The 19,895-nt window shown below is 39.1% G+C and overlaps 1 protein-coding gene across 1 annotated transcript; it reads right to left on the bottom strand.

Annotated features, from left to right (window-relative positions):
* Positions 1-277: 277 nt before the first annotated feature.
* On the bottom strand, positions 278-6,059 carry LOC147386661 (delta-latroinsectotoxin-Lt1a protein). Its single transcript, XM_086423482.1, has 3 exons — positions 5,294-6,059; positions 3,547-3,732; positions 278-762 (listed from the first exon to the last, which is right to left on the bottom strand). Exons 1-3 carry the CDS (start codon positions 5,903-5,905, stop codon positions 466-468), a joined length of 1,095 nt encoding a protein of 364 aa, XP_086279608.1. The 5' UTR covers positions 5,906-6,059; the 3' UTR covers positions 278-465.
* Positions 6,060-19,895: the final 13,836 nt, after the last annotated feature.

A 19,895-nucleotide genomic window follows, 5' to 3' on the forward strand; every position in this document is an offset into this window, starting at 1 on the left:
AAACAAAATTTATTATTATAGAAATACTTATGCAATAAATGTTTTAACTATTTAAAAAAAAATCTTTCAAATTATTTATTTTTATAAAAATTTTACTATATAAATACCAAAATATTCATATATTTTCCGTTGATAAAAAAAAACAACTAAGGATATTTTAAGAGAATAAAATGGTTATTTTCTTAAAAACCTTAAAAAAAAATTTGGACAATTATAGAGCCAAGAGCCCAAGACAATATAATTTTCTTCATTTTTCTTTTATTCCAACAAACAAGTCTATAATATTTCTCAATATTTCAAAAAGGACTTCCAATCACTCAAAATTACAATCTAATCCCTTGTTCACTTGAAATTGAAAGAAAACATCAATAACCTATTCAATATATAGGTTTTCTTCTTCTTCTCTTAAAAGAGAGTTCATATACTAAGTATATATGCATCAAAAAATGATCAAAATAACACTATTTAAGAAGTAGAAATAATTCTGCAGCTGCTATCATACGCTTGGGTGTGGTGTCTCTTATCATACTTACGGTGCACGACTAACATACACTCGGCATGGTGATGGAACCTAGGCTTGATAAGGTTCAACAAAACTCGAAAGTTCGACCTCAACCCTAAACGGATCATCAATGGTAGTCCTTTTCCAGATTCTAGCATGTCTTGCATGCTCCGACCCGCTCCGTACATCGCTTTGTTACTTGTACCCACATACAGTTGGAAGTCTGTTGAATGGTAGCTCTCAGCATATAATTTTGGACCCTAAAAGGTTAAAATGGAAATTCAGAATATTATTTTAGACAAACAAATAGGAAATTAGGAACAATATCCATCATAATTCATAGGCCTGGCCCGGCCCGTCATGTACTAGGTTTGCTGCAACTCGGCCCATTTAATTATCATGCCAGCTCAAATTAGACATTTTAATATCTAGGGCTGGGTCTGGGCTTGGGAAATAGATGCAATGGGTGGGCCGGTCTGGCTTGCAAATAGGCCCAATTATGGTATTTTGATTAAGGACGTATTTGATTTACATGGAATTTAAGTGGAAAAATGTTTTTCTTTGGAAAATAAAGTTTTCCTTAGAATTGATCAATTTTCACCCTAGGAGGATAAAATGGATTCCCATCCCACCACTTATGAAGAAGATTTTCTCATCTCCTAATGCAATTCTCTCACTATTACTCCCCAAACAAAAAAAATCATAATTTTAACACACTAGACTCGGATGTCCATCGAGTCAAGTCAACAATTGATGAGTCATCTAAAATACACTAAATTTATAAATATTTAAAATAAATAAAAATAATAATTTTGTTCTCTACATAAATATTATACATAGCAGAACTACTTGGTCAAGTTGATCCATATTTTTGTGGTGACTCAATCGAACTAAATGAGTCGGTTTTACCAAATTTAATTTGGGTCAAATCTACTTAAACTCTATTGAGTCAACTAAACTTGGTTGTGTTTCAAGTCGAATTGATGAGTTTTAACACTATGCTAAAAACCAACTCTCTTTTTGAGATTTCTAATGTTGCAATTTAACTGTCAAATTCATTTTACCATTGAATTTGTATTTCAATGAAATACAAGTTCCTTACAATAAAAAAAACCCTAATTAACTTTTCAAAATTTATTAAGAGTTGAAAGAACATCTAAAAGATGATTTGTCTTTCTCATTTTGAAAGAAGAGATTATTTTATTTTTAATTTTTTGTGCCACAGGCAAGCAAGGAAAAATTTTATATAAGAAAAAGGGAAATTTTCATAACTCAAAAGTTGTAATTTTTCATTTTCATAAAAAGATACCAACTTCCCTAAAGTGAAAATTGGAAAATTCTACAAGAACATTCGATGCGTCAAGGCCCGTGAATTTTAAAAATCAAAATTTGACAGCTTAGAGCCGTTGTAATTTGTGATGTTCCTTAGATTTGACAGCCTAAAACCGTCAAATTTCTCACACCCTTTATTAATTTGACGGTTTTAATTCGTCGGAAGAAAAAATTCGACAATGAAAAAATTTGTCATCATGGTCTGTCAAATTTTATGAAATTCGATAGTCTTGGACCGTCAAATACGAGTTTTTTTCACATCATGCTTGATAAGTTGGTAAAGTTAAACAATATTAAAAAAAGAAAAAAGAATGATCTACGAGGATACGTTACATCCATATAAAGTTTGGGTTGGAGATACCATTTTGACCCGGTCATAATGGTATTACCTTATAAAGGTGTGATCTATAGTATGCGTTGAAAATGCTTAAAGAATATCTAAAATTAAAATCCTGGTAAAAGATGAGTACCATTCAAACCCTAAACCATGTATTATTTACATGTTTTTGAAATAACTCTCTTCAAATCAAACTTTTTCGACTTCTTAGTTACAATTTATTTCTTCACCAACCATTTATTTTTATTTTTTGATAACAAGATCAGCGTTCTTTATATATTCAAGGAAGTTAAAACTATTTTTTCAATCAAATTTAAAACCCTTGCTTTTGAAAATAATAAATAAATTATAATCAGTTAAAATAATTGTCATAAATGGTAAAACAATGGTTTAAAAAAATTCAAATGCTAGTATTGATTGGGCATGTGTAGATCCTACCAAATGGATTAAAACTGATTTATTAATATAAACTAATTATATTTAAAAAATAATTTTTTTTCAGCCTAGTTTTACAAAATTTGGCCGATCCAAACAGGATTTTGGGTGAGTTGAGGTGTGGTTGAGTTCAATATTGGGAAGTCACACATATCTTGTTGATCCCAATGTTGCTTAGACAAATCAAGCTAGGATGAGCCAAGTCTTGATCTCATCTCATTCTACCTCTACTGGATCTCGTCCTACTCTCTTGGGACGAGATCTAATAAGACGGTCTAGAAAAAAAAAAGTGATAAATTCGACATCAAGATCCGTCGAATTTAGTTAAATTCGATGTACATTGACAATAAATTTAACCCCCCCAAAACTCAGGGAGTATCCCCACCTTTTAGTGAGACTAATCTACCTAAGACAGCACACACCATCCAACACCCTGTCATGTGTTACGGCATTTAAATAGCCACATTTCTATGGGAGATCTAGTGGGGTTTGTAGCTTAGAGGATTGAACACATGACCACAAACCATTGATTTGGTGTTTAAATTGCTCCTTGGCCACAGTCAGCCCAAACGAGAAGGAACTCTACCATGGGGTAAGAAAATCATGATCTACATTAATATTAGATCATAGGTGTATTGAATTAACTGGCCTATCATGGCTCGTGTAGTAATCAACTAATTTAATAAAAGTTATTTCCCATACATGGTATCCGAACTTACAGTTCTACTAATGCGATAGATATATATATATATATATATATATATATATATATATTTTGGAATTATGGTATCCGGGGCTGTTAGAGAACCTGAATAATTGTTGGGCTATCTTATGTACATTTATTCAATATACCTCTATAATCTAATAATAGCAAAACCAAATCTTTGGCATAAACCATTGTCGACAAATAAGAAGGATGAGAGAAAATATATATATGTACCTGTGAAGTTGCGAAAACAAGAGGACCAAAGGACAATTGGATCGTCGAAGAATGAATGTGAAGTCCAAAAAGCTTAGACTTGTTGTCAACATTTAGATCTAAGGAACAGTTGCAGGTGAGAAACTTAGTTGTGACACCTGATTCATCTACACCCTCTCCAAGCAAAAATTGGGGAATCCCTCTCATCTGCAACATTGTATCTGAGATCAAAATTTTTTTTTTTTTTTAATAGTGAGGTATATTTTATAGGCCCTCAATGGTAAAAATTCTAAAACTTTTTTGTACCGATACATGGACTGCTACATTAGCCAAAATGATTGATTTTTCAGAATTAAATTGGTTCCAGAAGAATGCTTATCATATCATATCGGATTAAACTTAAAATGACACATTTGATCAGGTCCGAATTGAATATAGATCCAATCAATATCAATTTGAAACAATCCAATTTATCTGAATTTGCATTGTTGAGGAAAAAAAAAAAAAACACCTCAACCATCTAGAGTTTGTAACCTAGATCAAATTTAGAAAAAAACAAATTAAAATATTTAAATATTTTTTTACCTGATCAAAGGTTTAAAAAATAGACAGTTAAAAACTTGAAAATTTGAGAGAAAGTGATTTTACTGTCTTATCAACTCAACGTGCTATTCTGAGGAAGCTCAGGATCTGCTCCCCAGTCCCCACTTTGTTGGACTCTATAAGATACAAATATTCTATTTTTACAAAAACTCCCTTACTTTATCAAGTTTGTTACCAATCAACCCTTACTTTAAGAATCAAGCTAACGCGACTAACTTAGTAAGATTTGAAATTTTACTAAGGGTTGTTTGGCCCACATTCATACAAAATACTTTGACAATTCTTCTGAGTTTAAACAAATCCAAATCACGTAAATCCTTGTATTTTGTACAATTATGTTATCTTTGCTATTTCATTTTTCCACAACAAACTCATAAATACTAGAACAATTTTGAGCCCAGAGCATAAAATGAGTCATACTTGGATTGAATCTTAGTATATCTCCCACTCAAATCCTATTAACTAATATAAAATACTAATCTAACTTAAGTTGGATCAAATTGTATACTTAGGGAGCATTTTTTTTTTTCTTCTAAATCAATTTTACTTCTTAGGAAGTTTATAATTCATAATAACATTCTTATTTCACTACTGTAATCTTTCATAATTTCATAAGAATATATGTTTCAGTGGAATCTGTATTCGACCCAAATCTGAGCCTGTTTTTTATTCCGATCTACTCCAAAGATCCAAACCCACTAAATTGGGTTTTGGATATCCTGTCAAGTCCAATTTTGTGCCCTAGCCGAGCCGGCAGGCCAGCTTTATTGAGCTTTAAATTTTAAATTGTAAGGTAAGTGAAAGAGTATTTTATAAACACACCCCTTATTAAATTAGTGATATTAGATTTACCCCTTGCAAAATGCAAGATTAGATTTACCCCCTTGATGGTAAGTGGACATTGCTTTTTAGCATGAAATTTTGATTTAGTAATTTAAGTATTTAAAGGGTATTTTGGAAAAGAAAAATCACAATTTCACCGTTAAATCATCAAGAGAAAGGGGTAAAACTATCTTGAAAAATTCAAGGGGTAAGCCTAATATTGCCAATTTAACAGAGAGGTATTTCTAAAATGTCTAAATTGAAATCAATAGGCCAAAATATTACCAATCAAAATGATTTTTGCCCAAAATAGTGTTTGAGAGAGAGAGAGAGAGAGAGGAACCTGGAGAGAAAAATTGGGTGAAGGAGGCTTGGTGGCTAAGAAGAACACAAGCAAAGCAGCTGCAAAGCTCACCATAAGTCTCCAACTGATCTGAAGAGAAATCCAAGCATAAGAAGAAGATGTACTAAAAGAAAAAAATCTCCAACACCCTTTTCTTCTATGTTCCTCATCTTCATCATCATCATCATCATCATCATCATCATCATCATCACCATCACCATCATCATCTTCATGATGATTCTTACCACAGATCAGACGGTTTTGATCATCTATGTTAGTGGTACCATGACTTTGAAAATCATCATAAGAGATGTTTTTCTTGTGGTGATGGAGAAAAGAATTGGAGTTGTTAGAGGCACGAGAAGAGGAATATCGAGTGAGCATGAATGGAGAAACATGATGATCTAATTGATGATTGGTTGTTGTGTTGGTTTGATTGGTGATGATAAATGGAGATAAGCAAGCTGAATCAATATTGTTCCTGCAATCTGTGCTATTGGCATGAGACATTGTCGATGGGCTTTGGACAAAATAGACTGCACAAGGGTAGTTTTGGAATATATGATCTTCTTGTTGTTCTTCTCCATCTGCAACTCTATCATTTTCCACCATTATCTCACTGTGAGATAGAGAGAGAGAGAGAGAAGTTGGTCTGTAAAAGCTTATCCTTCCTTTGGTACATCAGAGAGTGGAAGATATAAACGGGTCTTTATTGAGTTTTGTAAGGAAAGACAATAATGACTTTTCTAATGTTAAACCACGTTGGACATAGTTTCTCTAACATACATTATTTATTTTTATTTTTTCCAAGTGATGTAAAGGGGTCGTTGAGGCAAAGTTTTGTATTTGTGGAGATATGCGTTTACGAATTTTTTTTTTTTTTTGTACACTTTTGTGTTCTGAGGTGCTAGGTAATAACAATCGAAAATTCTCATTAAACTTTCTGATACTTAGTTATGAAAGGAAATTGCAAAAAAAATATAAAATAAAATTCATAGGCCATGTTTAATTACTTAGGATATGACTTGGTTGAGTTCAAGGTCTGATATTTGTTGATAGACTTGTAATCATTGTAAAGTTGGTTATGGATATTACTATACAATGTATAGATTATAATCTTCTATTTCATTAAGTATAGATTATACAATGTATAGATTATTCAAACATTGGATAATGGTGAAATTTCAAGTGAACGTAGTTTGAATCAAGAAACTAGCATCCAACGAGCTAGTGATACACGTTAGGACTCACATTATGATACTTTGATGAGCTTAATTTCTATGTTTTCTTCTGTTGTTGACGTGCTTCTAACTGTTGAAAATGATGACACAAATTCTGAGTAAAGAGGTGAAGCAAGTGCCTTATTAGATTCGATTCAATCTTTTGACTTTGTATTCATCATGCACTTAATGAAAACTGTTTTGGAAATTTCAAATGAATTGTCACAAGCACTACAGAGAAAAAATCAAAATATTGTAAATGCTTTGATATTGGTTAAAGTATCTAAGCAACAGTTACAAACGATGAGAGATATTAGATGGGAATATTTACTCAATGAATTTTTCTCTTTTCGTGAAAGACATGATATTATTATACCGATTATGGATGACATGTATGTAGTTTGAGGGCGACCATGACGTAATGCTAAACAAATCACCAATTATTGTGTTAAATTATTTTGTACGGTATTAGATTTACAATTTCAAGAGCTTAACGATCATTTTATAGAGAGAAACACCGAGTTACTTTTTTGTGGCATGTTTGAAATCCATGTGATTCATTCTCTACTTTTAATAAGGATAAGTTGATTCGTCTTGCTCAATTTTACCCATCAGAATTTTCTAATGTGGAACTTATGGTACTTGATAATCAAGTTGAGACTTATATACTAGACGTGCGCTTTGATAATGGATTTTTACAACTTAAAGGAATCGTGGGCCTTGCAGAGGAGTTAATTGAGACAAAAAAGAATGTTGTATATCAATTGGTGTATTTGATTTTGAAACTAGTTTTGATACTACCAGTGATAATTGCAACCGTTGAAAGAGTTTTTTTTGCAATGAATATAGTAAAGAATCGATTGCATAATCGAATGGGAGATCAATGGATAAATGATTGCTTGGTTACCTATATCGAGAAAGATGTGTTTGATACCATTGATAATGAGATAATCATTCAATGCTTTCAGAACATGAACCTCGACGGGAGCAATTGTGAAGATTTATGTATATGTATTAGTGATTGGATTTTTTTGGAAACGATGTGAAAATTTTGTGTATATTGTGGACACGGGATTTTTAATATTTTAAAACATCCCTCCACTTTGGGGTGTTTTGGAGTCGCCACCATTCAAATTGGTAAAAGGATGTGAATGGTCACCCGATGTCACATTTTTCGAAAAATCATACATTTTGTATGTTTGATGACTCTCGTTGGATAATGCACGTTTGACTATCTTTGACTTCCTTTGACTTTCTTTGACTTCTTTTCCTTTGCTTGATTTGTTTGAGAGAAGGTTGAAAGTTGAGAGTTGTGAGATGAGTTGAGAGTTGGGTGTTGAGAGTAGAGTAAGAGTAGAGAGTTGAGGAGAGTTGTGATTTTTTAGAGTTTTTTTGTCAAATTTTCATTAGTTATTGTAAGAGGAGAATGGAAGGGTTTTTATAGAAGTTGGGAGATGTTTTAAGGGTATAATAGAGTGAGGGATTAAAATAAGGGGTAATGGCATGGGTTTGAGAGAAGAAAGGTATGAAATTTGAAGTGAAAATGAGGGTAGTTTTGTAATGAGGGAAATGGGTTGTGTTTTAACCCAAATGGTTTGGATCTTACCCAAATCCATTTGGGTAGAGTGTTTGGTGGGGTGAGATGAGTGATGGTTGATGGGAGGAATGGTGGTGTAAGGGAGTTGTTTGGAAAAAGAGTGTTGAGATGGTTGAAGAGGTAAGGTGTTTGATTTGGGGGGATGGGTAGTATAAGAGGTTGATTGGTTGGATTTTGGGAGGGGTGAAGGGATGATGACATGTGGCAAATAGGGAGATGAAGAGATTAGTTGATTGGTGAATGTGGTTGGATGATTAGAGAGAAGAGTATGGGAGTGATGGTAGGAAGTATGGGTTGAGGTGATTTTGTGGGAGTGTTTTAAGGGGAAGTGATGGATAGATATGGGTTGTGATGTGGGTGGTTGATAGTGTTAGAGAATGGGGAATAGGTTAGGGTATGTAGGGTTATGGGTTGAATTGTTGGTTGTTGATGATGAGAGGATGGGGAATAGGTTAGGTTAGGGTAGGGTTATGGGTTGAGTTGATTAAATGAGGGAGGTGGAAGGAGATGATGACATGTGTCATCTCTTGGTGATTGGTTTGATGTGATGATGGTGTGTGGATTGGATTTGGGTAGTGGATTGGGCTTTGGGCTTTAGTAATAGATTGGGTAGGGTTTTAGGTTGTTGTTTGGGCTTAGGTGGGTAATTGGTTAGGGGATTGAGTAATAATGGTAGTGAACTTGGGCTTTGGGCTTTAGTAGTAGATTGGGTAGGGTTTTAGGTTGTTGGTTGGTTTTAAGGATGTAGGAGAGTGGTGAGGTGTGCGGGTCCATGGGCTACGTGAGCGGCCTCGGACATTTATTAGTTGAAAATAGATTAGGTTCTTGTAGGTTTGGGCCTCGGGGCCCATTCCAATTTTCGACTTTTAGAGGTATTTTGCGCCGAGGGCCCGCTCAAATTCGGGTGTCTACAGCTGCCCCTCTTTGCAGGAATTGCGTGCAAAGAACTGCAAATAATAGACTTCCTGATTTGTGCGGGTCCGAGGATTTTGCTCAGACAAGTTTTGAAAACACCGATTTCATTTGATAGATAAGAGATGGCTACCCAAGCACGGGGTCTGACAGGGTGCCGGTTGATTTCCTCGACCTCGTGGCGCGGAGCTCGTGTGAGGTCTTGGATTTGTGATGATTTGAGAAAAACTTTGATTTAGGTATTTTCAAACGAGTCTTTAAGCAATTGATTTTGGCTTTTGCAAAAATACCATTTTGACTTGTGATTTTTTTTTTTTTTTTTTGTTGCTTTATTTGATTTTTTTTGCTTTATTTGATTTTTTTTTTTTGGTGGTCCGTTCTTGAAGCACGGACTTCGCGAACTTAATTCAGTCCGTGCTTCATGCACGGACCAGAACATTTTTATATTCAAAACGTCGCGCCAAGTGTTTCACTTGGCTATTTCGATTTGTTTCCTTCTCTTCATCTTCTTCTCCCCCCTCATGGCAATTACGTAATCGGTTAGAGAAAGCTTGGAAGAGCGTGGTGACTCTTGATCATCCTGTATTTCCTGGTTATTCTTTTCAGAACTACCAACTTTGGATGCAACAACAGATTGCTGAGAGAACTTGTGCCACGTCTTCAAATAAGGTCTTCTGGTTCTCATTCCTCTGACCACCGTGATCGACTGGCGGAGATGAAGGTGTCTCATAAGCGGATTGAGAAGATTTGGCTACGTTCTAAGAATGATCTGAAGAACCAGATAGCTCGACTTGAGTCTTTGAGGATCGAAGAGTCTTCCATTCTGAGGGTGGAGATTGAGGATCTCCGGGAGAGGCTTGCCCAGGGTCCCTATTTTGATGCCTTTGCATCCTACCTGGTGAGTTGTGATGCTTCCGATGCTGAGGTGGTAATGATAGGACAAGCTGCCCGCATTCGCACCTTAGAAGAGAGACTCGATTCCTTCTTCATTTCTCGGCGAGATGTGTGATTGGCACTATTTTTTCTGTTTTTTTGTTTCTTTTTATTTTTGTTTTTTTTTTGTTTTTGTGTTTACAAAATGTAATGTAAAACTTTTTGAAATGGAAGGAAAATAGGTTTTTTACTTACTTGGCCTCAGGTGTATCCATTGCTTTGAAAACATGATGTTTGAATAAGTCCTAGATTTTCATCATCGGCCAAAATAGTAGTTTTGAAAACATTTGAATTTTTGGTGATTTGTCTTTGTCGAATAGATATTGTAGATCCAAAATATGAAGACTCTTGAAAAACCTTTGTTATCTCGATGATATTTGTGTTTTTGCCAACTACTGAGGATATAAATGTCAGTAGTTCTCAGGCTCTTTTTAGAGTCATCCCCAGTGCCCCAGTACTGGGTGAAATATCGATTGAGCAATGGGACTTAGGATTTTGGAAAATTTTTGTCGTTCACAGTTTATACTCGTGCGGGCCAGGAGTTCTTTTTTTTTTGTTTTTTTTTGGTTTTTTTTTGTTTGTCCCCTTATTGCCCCTGGTGCCAGTTACGATTTTCACCAGACCCGGTTTCCACATTTTTGCGCATCGATGCCTTTTTGGGTTTTCATCGTGCCGGTGGCTTTTATCTTTCCATAGTCTAATTTTTTTACTCATAGCGCCCTCTCGGGTTTTCACTATGCCCTTTCAGACTATGCTTGTATTTTTTGGATTTTTACATTGCAGATCTTGTTTGGAGCCTTTGTGTCTTTGTGGCTTGGTGACTCAAGTTGAGCTGCAAGATCGGCGACTCTACTCTTGTAGTGGCACTTTTTCTTGAGTAACAGATCTAGATTCCACTCTCGAGTGTGCTGACGACTATTTGTGGCTCGACAACTCAAGTTGAGCAGCGAGATCGGCTACTCTACACTTCGAGTACTCTTTTTTTTTCGAATATCCGACCTGGACTCCCCTCTCGTGTCTTCCAACGACTAATAAGACTTGAGGTTCGGATCAAGCTGCTAGATCATTAGTGCTACCACCGTCACTATGATGCCTCAGAACATTCCCTAATCCGAAAGGACTTTTGATAGGACGAAGGGTTGGCTAAGGCTGTGTGTAGTGGAAAGATACAAAAAAGGTTAAGGTTTAAGTTTGTCTGAAGTAGCTAGACATGGGGCTCGTCTATTTTTGTTTCGAAAAGGTGATCTATGTCTCCTCCCAGCGTCTCTCGAACTTGTTTAGGCTGGAGATTTGGGTCAAGCTCAGATCAAGTGTCCGAGTTTTTGACTTTTTGATTTTTTTGTATTTTAGCCGTTCACAGTTTATCCTCATGCGGGCCAGGAGTACACTGATGCTTTGACTTTTGATTTTCCCTTTTTTTTCCATTTTTTTTTTGTAAGTTGACTTGCCCCATTCTTAGGTTAAGAAATGAATGTGATGGCTCAAAGGGGTTGACTAGAGTTAGATAGTTGTTTTTAGGATAACAAAGATGGCCTTTCGTCATCTCAGGATCAGATCTTAGGCGTAGTACTTCTTAACGGTGTCTGCATTGATCGGTTGAGGGAAAACTTGTCCATCCATCTCTGTAAGGATCAAAGCTCCTCCCGTCATCACCTTCTGCACAATGAATGGTCCCTCGTAATTTAGTCTGAACTTTCCCCTGGCATCTTTTTGGATTGGTAAAATCTTTTTCAAGACAAAGTCTCCTGGTGAGAAATTTCGGGGTTTGAGTTTCTTGTTGTAAGCCCGTGCGATTCATCGCTGGTAAATTTGACCGTGACAGATAGCTGCAAGACGTTTTTCTTCAATCAGATTTAGTTGATCAAATCGAGCTTGAACCCATTCCGTTTCATCCAACTCTGCTTCTTTTAAGATCCGGAGGGAGGGAATCTCAACCTTCACGGGTAAGACTGCTTCCATCCCATATACCAGTGAATACGGCGTTGCCCCAGTTGAGGTTCGAAATGAAGTCCGGTAAGCATGAAGGGCGAAAGGCAACATGTCGTGCCAATCCTTATAAGTGACTGCCATCTTCTCGATGATTCTTTTGATGTTCTTGTTGGCAGCTTCAACTGCTCTGTTCATTTTGGGCCTATAAGGTACAGAGTTGTGATGAGTGATCTGGAAGTCTTTGCACATTTTGATCATATCCTTGTTTTTGAAGTTCTTGGCGTTGTTTGTTACCAATCCGTTGGGCAGTCCGTAACGGCAGATGATGTTGTTCTTGACAAACTTCAGAACACTGCTCTTTGTGACATTTGCATAAGAAGCTGCTTTTACCCATTTTGTAAAGTAATCGATAGCGACTAGGATAAAGCGGTGCCCATTTGAAGCTTTTGGCGAAATCTGTCCAATAACGTCCATGCCCCAGAGTGAGAAGGGCCAAGGAGTAGTCATATTGTGCAACTCTGAAGGTGGCGCGTTGATCTTATTGGCATAAATCTAGCAGAGATGGCATTTACGGACGTGTTGATAGCAATCACTTTCCATTGTTGTCCAGTAATATCCCATTCTCATGATCTTCTTAGCGAGCATGTGACCATTCATGTGAGGTTCGCAGACTCCACCATGTACGGTTTCGATCAGTCGTTTTGCTTCTATTTCTGCCACACATCGGAGTAGGACTTCATGATGTGATTTCTTGTACAGAATGCCATTGCTCAGGAAGAATTGGCCTGCTAGTTTCTGAATAGTCCTTCGATCATTAGACGTTGCATCTGAGGGGAGAGTTTGGTCTTCGAGATAGGCTTTGATGTCTGAGTACCAAGGCTTTTCTTCCGATTCTTCAACTTCGACGGGTAGGCAGTAAGCTGGCTCATCTTGAAGTCCAATCTCAATAGGGTCAATGACTAAATCTTCTGAGATACTGATTATAGAAGCGAGCGTTGCTAGTACATCAGCAAACTGATTCTTAACTCTCGGCATATAAGTGAACAAAATTCTATCGAAGCATGAGCTTAGTTCTTCGAGATACTCATGGTAAGGGATCAATCTCTGTTCTCGGGTCTTCCATTCTCCAGTTGTCTGATAGACTACTAGGCTTGAGTCTCCGAAAACATCGATCTCATCTACCTCGAGATCCAGTGCTGCTTTCAACCCTACTATGCATGCTTCGTATTCAGCCTCGTTGTTAGAACATTGGAACTTCAGTCTGATTGCAATTGGCACGTGGGGCCCATCTGGTTTAATCAATACTGCCCCTATTCCGCTCCCCTTTTGATTTGCTGCTCCGTCAAAGTACATTTTCCAACCTGGTTCTTCGTCATCATCCTCAATCTCAGTGAGCAATATGGCTTCATCCGAAAAGTTTGTCTTCAACGGTTCGTAATCAGGCAATGGATGCTCGGCTAAATGGTCGGCAATGGCTTGCCCTTTGATGGCCTTTTGAGTGACATAGGTGATGTCAAACTCAGATAACAGTAATTGCCATTTTGCAGTACGGCCTGTCAGTGCTGGCTTTTCGAAGAGATACTTGAGAGGGTCCATTCGAGCGATGAGCATAGTCGAGTAGCTGAGGAGGTAGTGGCGTAGTCGTTGAGATGCCCAGACCAGCGCACAACAAGTCTTCTCGAGTGCCGAATACTTCGCCTCATAATCAGTGAATTTCTTGCTGAGATAGTAAATGGCTTGCTCTTTTCTACCTGACTCGTCGTGTTGCCCCAGTACACAGCCCATAGACGTTTCTTACACCGAGATATACATCAGTAAGGGTCGCCCTGGCGTAGGAGGAACCAAGACTGGTGGATTGAGCAAATATCTTTTTATCTTGTCGAAGGCTTCTTGACAATCCTGGTTCCATGCTTTTGGCATATCTTTTCTGAGCAACTTAAATACTGGTTCACAGATAGGCATGAGTTGCGCAATAAATCTGCTAATGTACTGTATTCTACCCAGAAATGCTCGGACATCCTTTTCTGATACTGGTGCTTTCATTTCAAGAATGTACTTGGTCTTTGCTGGATCTATCTCAATGCCTCTTCTACTGACAATGAAACCCAATAGTTTGCCTGATGTTGCCCCGAAGACACATTTTGCTGGATTGAGCCTTAAGCTGTACTTTCTTAGCCTGTCGAACAGTTTCTTGAGATTTATCAGATGATCTTCTTCTATGCCTGATTTAGCGATCATATCATCTACGTAGACTTCCATTTCTTTGTGGATCATATCGTGGAATAAAGCCGTCATTGCACGTTGATAGGTTGCCCCTGCATTTTTAAGCCCAAATGGCATGACTTTGTAATGAAAAGTACCCCAGGGTGTAATGAATACTGTCTTCTCTTGGTCTTCTTCTGCCATTTTTATCTGATTATATCCGGAGAAACCATCCATGAATGAGAACATACCATGCCCCGCTGTGCTATCGACTAGAGTATCGATGTGAGGTAATGGAAAATCGTCCTTCGGACTGGCTTTGTTCAAATCCCGATAGTCGACACACATTCGTACTTTCCCGTCTTTCTTTGGTACCGGAACGACATTGGCTAGCCATTCGGGGTACGTAGAGACTGCGAGAAATCCTGCTTGAAATTGTTTCATCACTTCATCTTTGACTTTGAGTGTCCATTCTACCTTAAGTCTTCTTAACTTTTTCTTGATCGACTTGCTTCCAGGTGCGATCGGCAACTTATGAACAACAAGATCCGTGTCCAAACCAGGCATATCTTTGTAGGACCAGGCGAAGATGTCTTGATAATTACGTAATAGTTCGATCATTTCTTCTTTTTACTGAGGGATTAACAAGGCTCCGATTTTTACAACACGTGGGTCATCTTCAGTGCCGAGATTAATTGAGTCTGTATCCTCAATGTTTGGCTGAACACATTTTTCATGTCGTTCTAACAGGTCCTTGATTTCTTTATGAGGGTATTCCACTTCGTCCTCAGACTCTTCCTCAATTCCCATGAGATCGAAGTCGAGTTCGAGATCGAAGTCATACTCGTCCTTTTCATATTCTGTTATGTCCAAAGGTCCATCCGATTGAGACAAACCCCTTAAATTCTGAGAAAACTCTTTTTTGGGTTTTTGGAATATATCAATTTTTTTGAGATTTTGAAAGCTTTTTGATTTTTTTCTTTTTTGAAGACTTTTTGATTTTTTTGGTTTTTGAAGAATTTTTGATTTTTTTGGTTTTTGAGTGCTATTTTTCGGACATCTGAAATAAGAAGAACAATCATGCATTATTAAAGATAGGGAGCCCTCAAAACAGTCTTTACCCGAGGACGAGGGCTCGTTATGATCCTCGGGCAAACTGATGTTGCCTAATGGCGTTTATTTTTTAGGCTATGGTAGCCTCAAGGGTTAGAGGGAATTCTTCCCAATTGTTCAGAGTCTCCCCTTCTCTGAGGGGACGAATGAGATGTGAAAGTGATTTGTTGGATGATTCGATTGGTGGTTCGGAGATAACCATGATCTCCGATTGATCTTTGTTGTTGTCAGGTTGGGGTACAGTCCCTCCCAAACTCGGTGGGATGACGATTGATGCCCAGTCAATGCCGGTGGGAAAAGGTGATTCGTTCCCTTGGCTGGTAGTGATTTCTACTTCGATGGATTTTGGAGCGGTCTCCGATGGACTTTCCTCGGAATCCCCATTGAACAAAACGTCAATGCCTTCTACGAAGGATGATTGGGACTCGACGATTGAGTCTTCTTGAAAGTGTAGTGATGCGGTATTTACCATTTTTACCCTTTTTGCCCGTGGTAGTTCTGATAAGTTGTCGGGTCTGATATGGGACTTTGAGAAGCTGACACTAATGTGAGGGACTCGGCCCGGGTTCTAGACATTCGATTCCCGATTTTGCTTTCTTGCTAGTCGAAGTTCTTTCTTCTTTTCTTTCATTTCTGCTATATCCTTCTTTGTGGGCCTGAATCCTAGACCAAAATAAGGAGTATATTTGCTTGCTTCGACTGGTGTAGCTCTTCCTCTTCCACCTGGTCCCAACCCTTGCTTGGGCCGGTAACCTCCCCTTTTCATGACCCGACCAACCATAAGGTTCGCTCTCGATAGCTTTGCTTTTACCTTCTCCTTTCCCTTCTCGATGTGGTTGACAGCCGCGAATTGGTACGAATGGTAGAGTGCCTTGTCCTTTGTCATTTCGATATCAATGAAAGGCACGTCTGGGGCTCTGCCAGCTGGAATAAGGTTCTCTGCCAATACTGATATCATCCTCTGCCCCATGATAAATTTGACTCTTTGGTGCAACGAGGAAGGCACAGCCCCGGCAATATGGATCCAAGGCCTGCCCAGTAACAAGTTGAAGGTCGTTGGTATTTTCATGACCTCGAACGTTACTTCGAACGTACATGGGCCTATTGTGATTGGTAGGTCTACTTCGCCCAGCGAGTCCCTTCTCGAACTATCGAAGCCTCGGACGACCTTGTTATTGGGTTTCACATACGACCAATCAGCATTCAACTTTCGGAAGGTCTCAAGTGGACAAACATTAAGTGCTGAGCCGTTGTCAATCAGCACTCTAGCAACCATCATGCCCTTGCATATGACCATAATGTTTAGTGGTTCGACGTGCCCCATTCCCTCAGGTGTAAACTCATTTTCTGTGAAGATAATAGGATTGGAGGCCATGATCTGGCTGACCGTTTGCTCTAACTGTGCCGGTGTCGTGGTCGAAGGTACATATGATCTTCTAGGACTTTCAACAATGCCTCTTGGTGCTCTTCCGATTTTTGTATTAGTTCTAGGATGCTGACTTGGGCTGGCTGCTTATTCAATCTATCTATTATGTTATGCTCCCTCTTGAGGATGAGCTTAATAAAGTCTGTGGCTTCGTTGTCTGTCACTTTAACCTCAGCTTCTTTATCTATCGCTTTCACCCCATCTTTTTTCTGGTCACTTTCACTCATCTTGCCCTTTCCTTTTTCCTTTCTCTTCTCTTCATCTGTCATCCCCTGTGTCGTTTCTTCAGTCTTTTCCTTGATGCTTACCCCTTTTGTTGGTATTTTTTTGCATCTCCCTGCCTTTGTCATATTACCGATATCGACCACCATTGCCTTCTTCATAGTTTCAACCCCGACGGTTGTGTTGATGGTTGTCTCGTAACTCTAGGGAATTGCCTGGATAGAGTTATAAGGGAATGGTTTGGGTGAGTGTATGGTCATGGGGGGTGGATCGGGTTTCATATTGAGAATGAGAGGAGGTGGTGGTGATTTGGATGTAGTGGTAGCAGGAGGGGTTGATGAAGTGTATGGATAATGAGTGGTGGACGTGAAGATGCAATGTATGGTATGCGAATAGGAGGTCGGGTTGATCCTTGAGAAGTTGGCGGTGTGTACGGTATGACAAGAGGGGGTCGAGTCGAACTTTGATGATGGGGTGATCCATAAGGTATGACCAAAGGTGGTCGGGTAGCGGTATTTTGGTGAGTGGGATGGATGGTGAGGTCGGCCAATCTGAGTGGTGGTAATGAATTTTGGGATGAATTTGTCGTATAATGGTTGATTGTATTGACTGTTGGCGCTTCTGGTCCCTGAGTTAAATGTACCCTGATTTTGGACCCGATAAGTGCTATCAAGACAGACGGATTGAAATCGAGTTCCTTATGAATAACATTTACCCTGTGTCCACTTCCCCCTTCATTGTGGGTAGGTAGGGGGTTCTGATTGATATTCTGTTGTTGGGGTGGGTTGGGAGGTCCATCCAGGATAAGAGCCTTCTTATCAATCAAGTTTTGTACCTGATGTTTGAGTTGCCAGCATTGATCCGTAGAGTACCCCGGTGCACCCATATGAAATTCACAGAACAAATTGGGATTGTACCCTAGCCCCTTGACAGCCTCAGGATTTGGCGGACGTTTTGCGAGATACTCACCCCTGAGCAGGATTGGCAGTAACTCAGATAGTGTCATGGGTAGCCTGGTAAACACTCTATTTACTCTGTTGGGTCGTGCCTACTGGTTCTGCCCATATAGTGGTGCTGGCTGTGCTGGCATGGCTTGTGGAGGGCCTGTTCGGAAGGGATTCTGCGGTGCTGGAGCCCAAGCAGCTCGAGGTACTGGCACCCAAGGTGCCTGGGATGCTTGTGGCCTTTGAGCTGGTGCCTGAATAACGAGAGGTTGGCTGGGTTGTACATTATTAACTTGGGTTTCTTCTTTCTTCTTGACAAAAGGCATTGATTTCTTCTGTGCTGATGTCCCCGCTGTTGCACTCAAAGCTGTAAAGTCAAATATTAGACCAGTTCGGATCCCATCCTCGATCCGGTCTGCTACTTGAACTAAGTTTGAGAAGGTGCCTGTAGTGTGTCCAACCAAATGCGTGTAAAAGGCATGCCCCAGTGTTGAGATAAACGTAGTGTTCATCTCCTGTTCAGTCATCACAGGCCGCACTTGTGAGGCGGACTCTCGCCATCTCTGGGCATACTCTTTCACTGTTTCTTTATGCCTTCTTGTCATTTTGGCCATATCGTTTCGGTCTAGCCCCACATCAGTATTGAACCGGTAGTTTTGCTAGAACATTTCAGCCAAATCCTGCCAACTCTTAATGAGTGTATGGTCCAATCCCAAGAACCACTTGAGAGCCGGTCCTGTTAAGTTTCTTTGGAACAGTTGCACCAATAACCTGTCATCCTCGCCATATTGGCACATTGATCCGCAATACAATTTGAGGTGTGACAGAGGACACCCAACGCCATTATATTTCTTGAATTCTGGGCATTTAAACTTAGCCGGCAGCTGTGCGTTAGGATAGAAACACAGGTCCCTGAACCTTGTCCTTCCCAAAGTATTTGTGCCCTTAATTCGTCGCATTTCTTCTTGGAGAGATTCGATCTGTCGGGCCAATTTGTCGTCAGTAGCACTCTTAGCTTCAGGAGCCCTAAAGTCACATTCATCATCTGGGATCACCACCGGAGGTGGCTGATTTTGTGGTATGTAGAGTGGAGGACCCTGATATATTGGTACAGTGGGAGGTGGGGTGGTTTGTTGATCAGGTCGAGGTTGCTCGGGTAGTTCGGGGTTTGACCCAGATGCCTGGTGCTGGGTGGCTTGTAAAAAGTTGGTACCACTCAAAACGGCCATCAACATTTGTTCCTGTCTTTTCGTTGTTTCTATTAACTTTGCTATCATCGCATTAGCTTCGGCCAGTTCATTCGTAGCGGGCTGTGGTTCATCTAAGTTACTCATAGTTGATGAAGATGATCGAGGAAAGTATGGAGGCTTCTCAGGGTGCTTGTAATTTTTTCGTTTGGCCACCTGTGGGTACAGAAGACCAAGCATTATTATCTTAGTTACTAGAAGGGAAATGCATGATGTTTTATTAAGTCCGAAAATTATCAGGGATGGTACTCAAAAGGGAAATTTGAAAATGTGGTTTGTCCGTCCAGAACTGGATTGTTTAGGAGAAAAGAATTACATCAGCACGAAGCTGGCATCGACACGGAGTCGGTAATTATTTTGAAAAAGAAATTACATCAGCACGGAGCTGGCATCGACACGGAGTCGGTAAATATTTTTGAAAAAGAGATTTCATCAGCACGGAGCTGGCATCGACACGGAGTCGGTAAAGTATTCTGAAAAATAAGTTACATCAGCACGGAGCGGCATCGACACGGAGCCGGTAAAGTATTTTTGAAAAAGAGATTTCATCAGCATGGAGCTGGCATCGACACGAAGTCGGTAAAATATTTTGAAAGGAAATTTCATCAGCACGGAGCTGGCATCGACAAGGAGTCGGTAAATCGTTTTGAAAAGAAATTTCATCAGCACGGAGCTGGCATCGACACGGAGTCGGTAAAGCATTTTGAAAAAGAGATTTTATCAGCACGGAGCTAGCATCGACACGGAGTCGGTAAAACATTTTGAAAGGAAATTTCATCAACCCGGAGCTGACATCGACACGGAGTCGGTAAATCGTTTTGAAAAGAAATTTCATCAGCACGGAGCTGGCATCGACA

This window comes from Akebia trifoliata, chromosome 14 (assembly GCF_017979445.1).
Source record: "Akebia trifoliata isolate Shusen 1 chromosome 14, ASM1797944v1, whole genome shotgun sequence".
NCBI lineage: Eukaryota > Viridiplantae > Streptophyta > Magnoliopsida > Ranunculales > Lardizabalaceae > Akebia > Akebia trifoliata.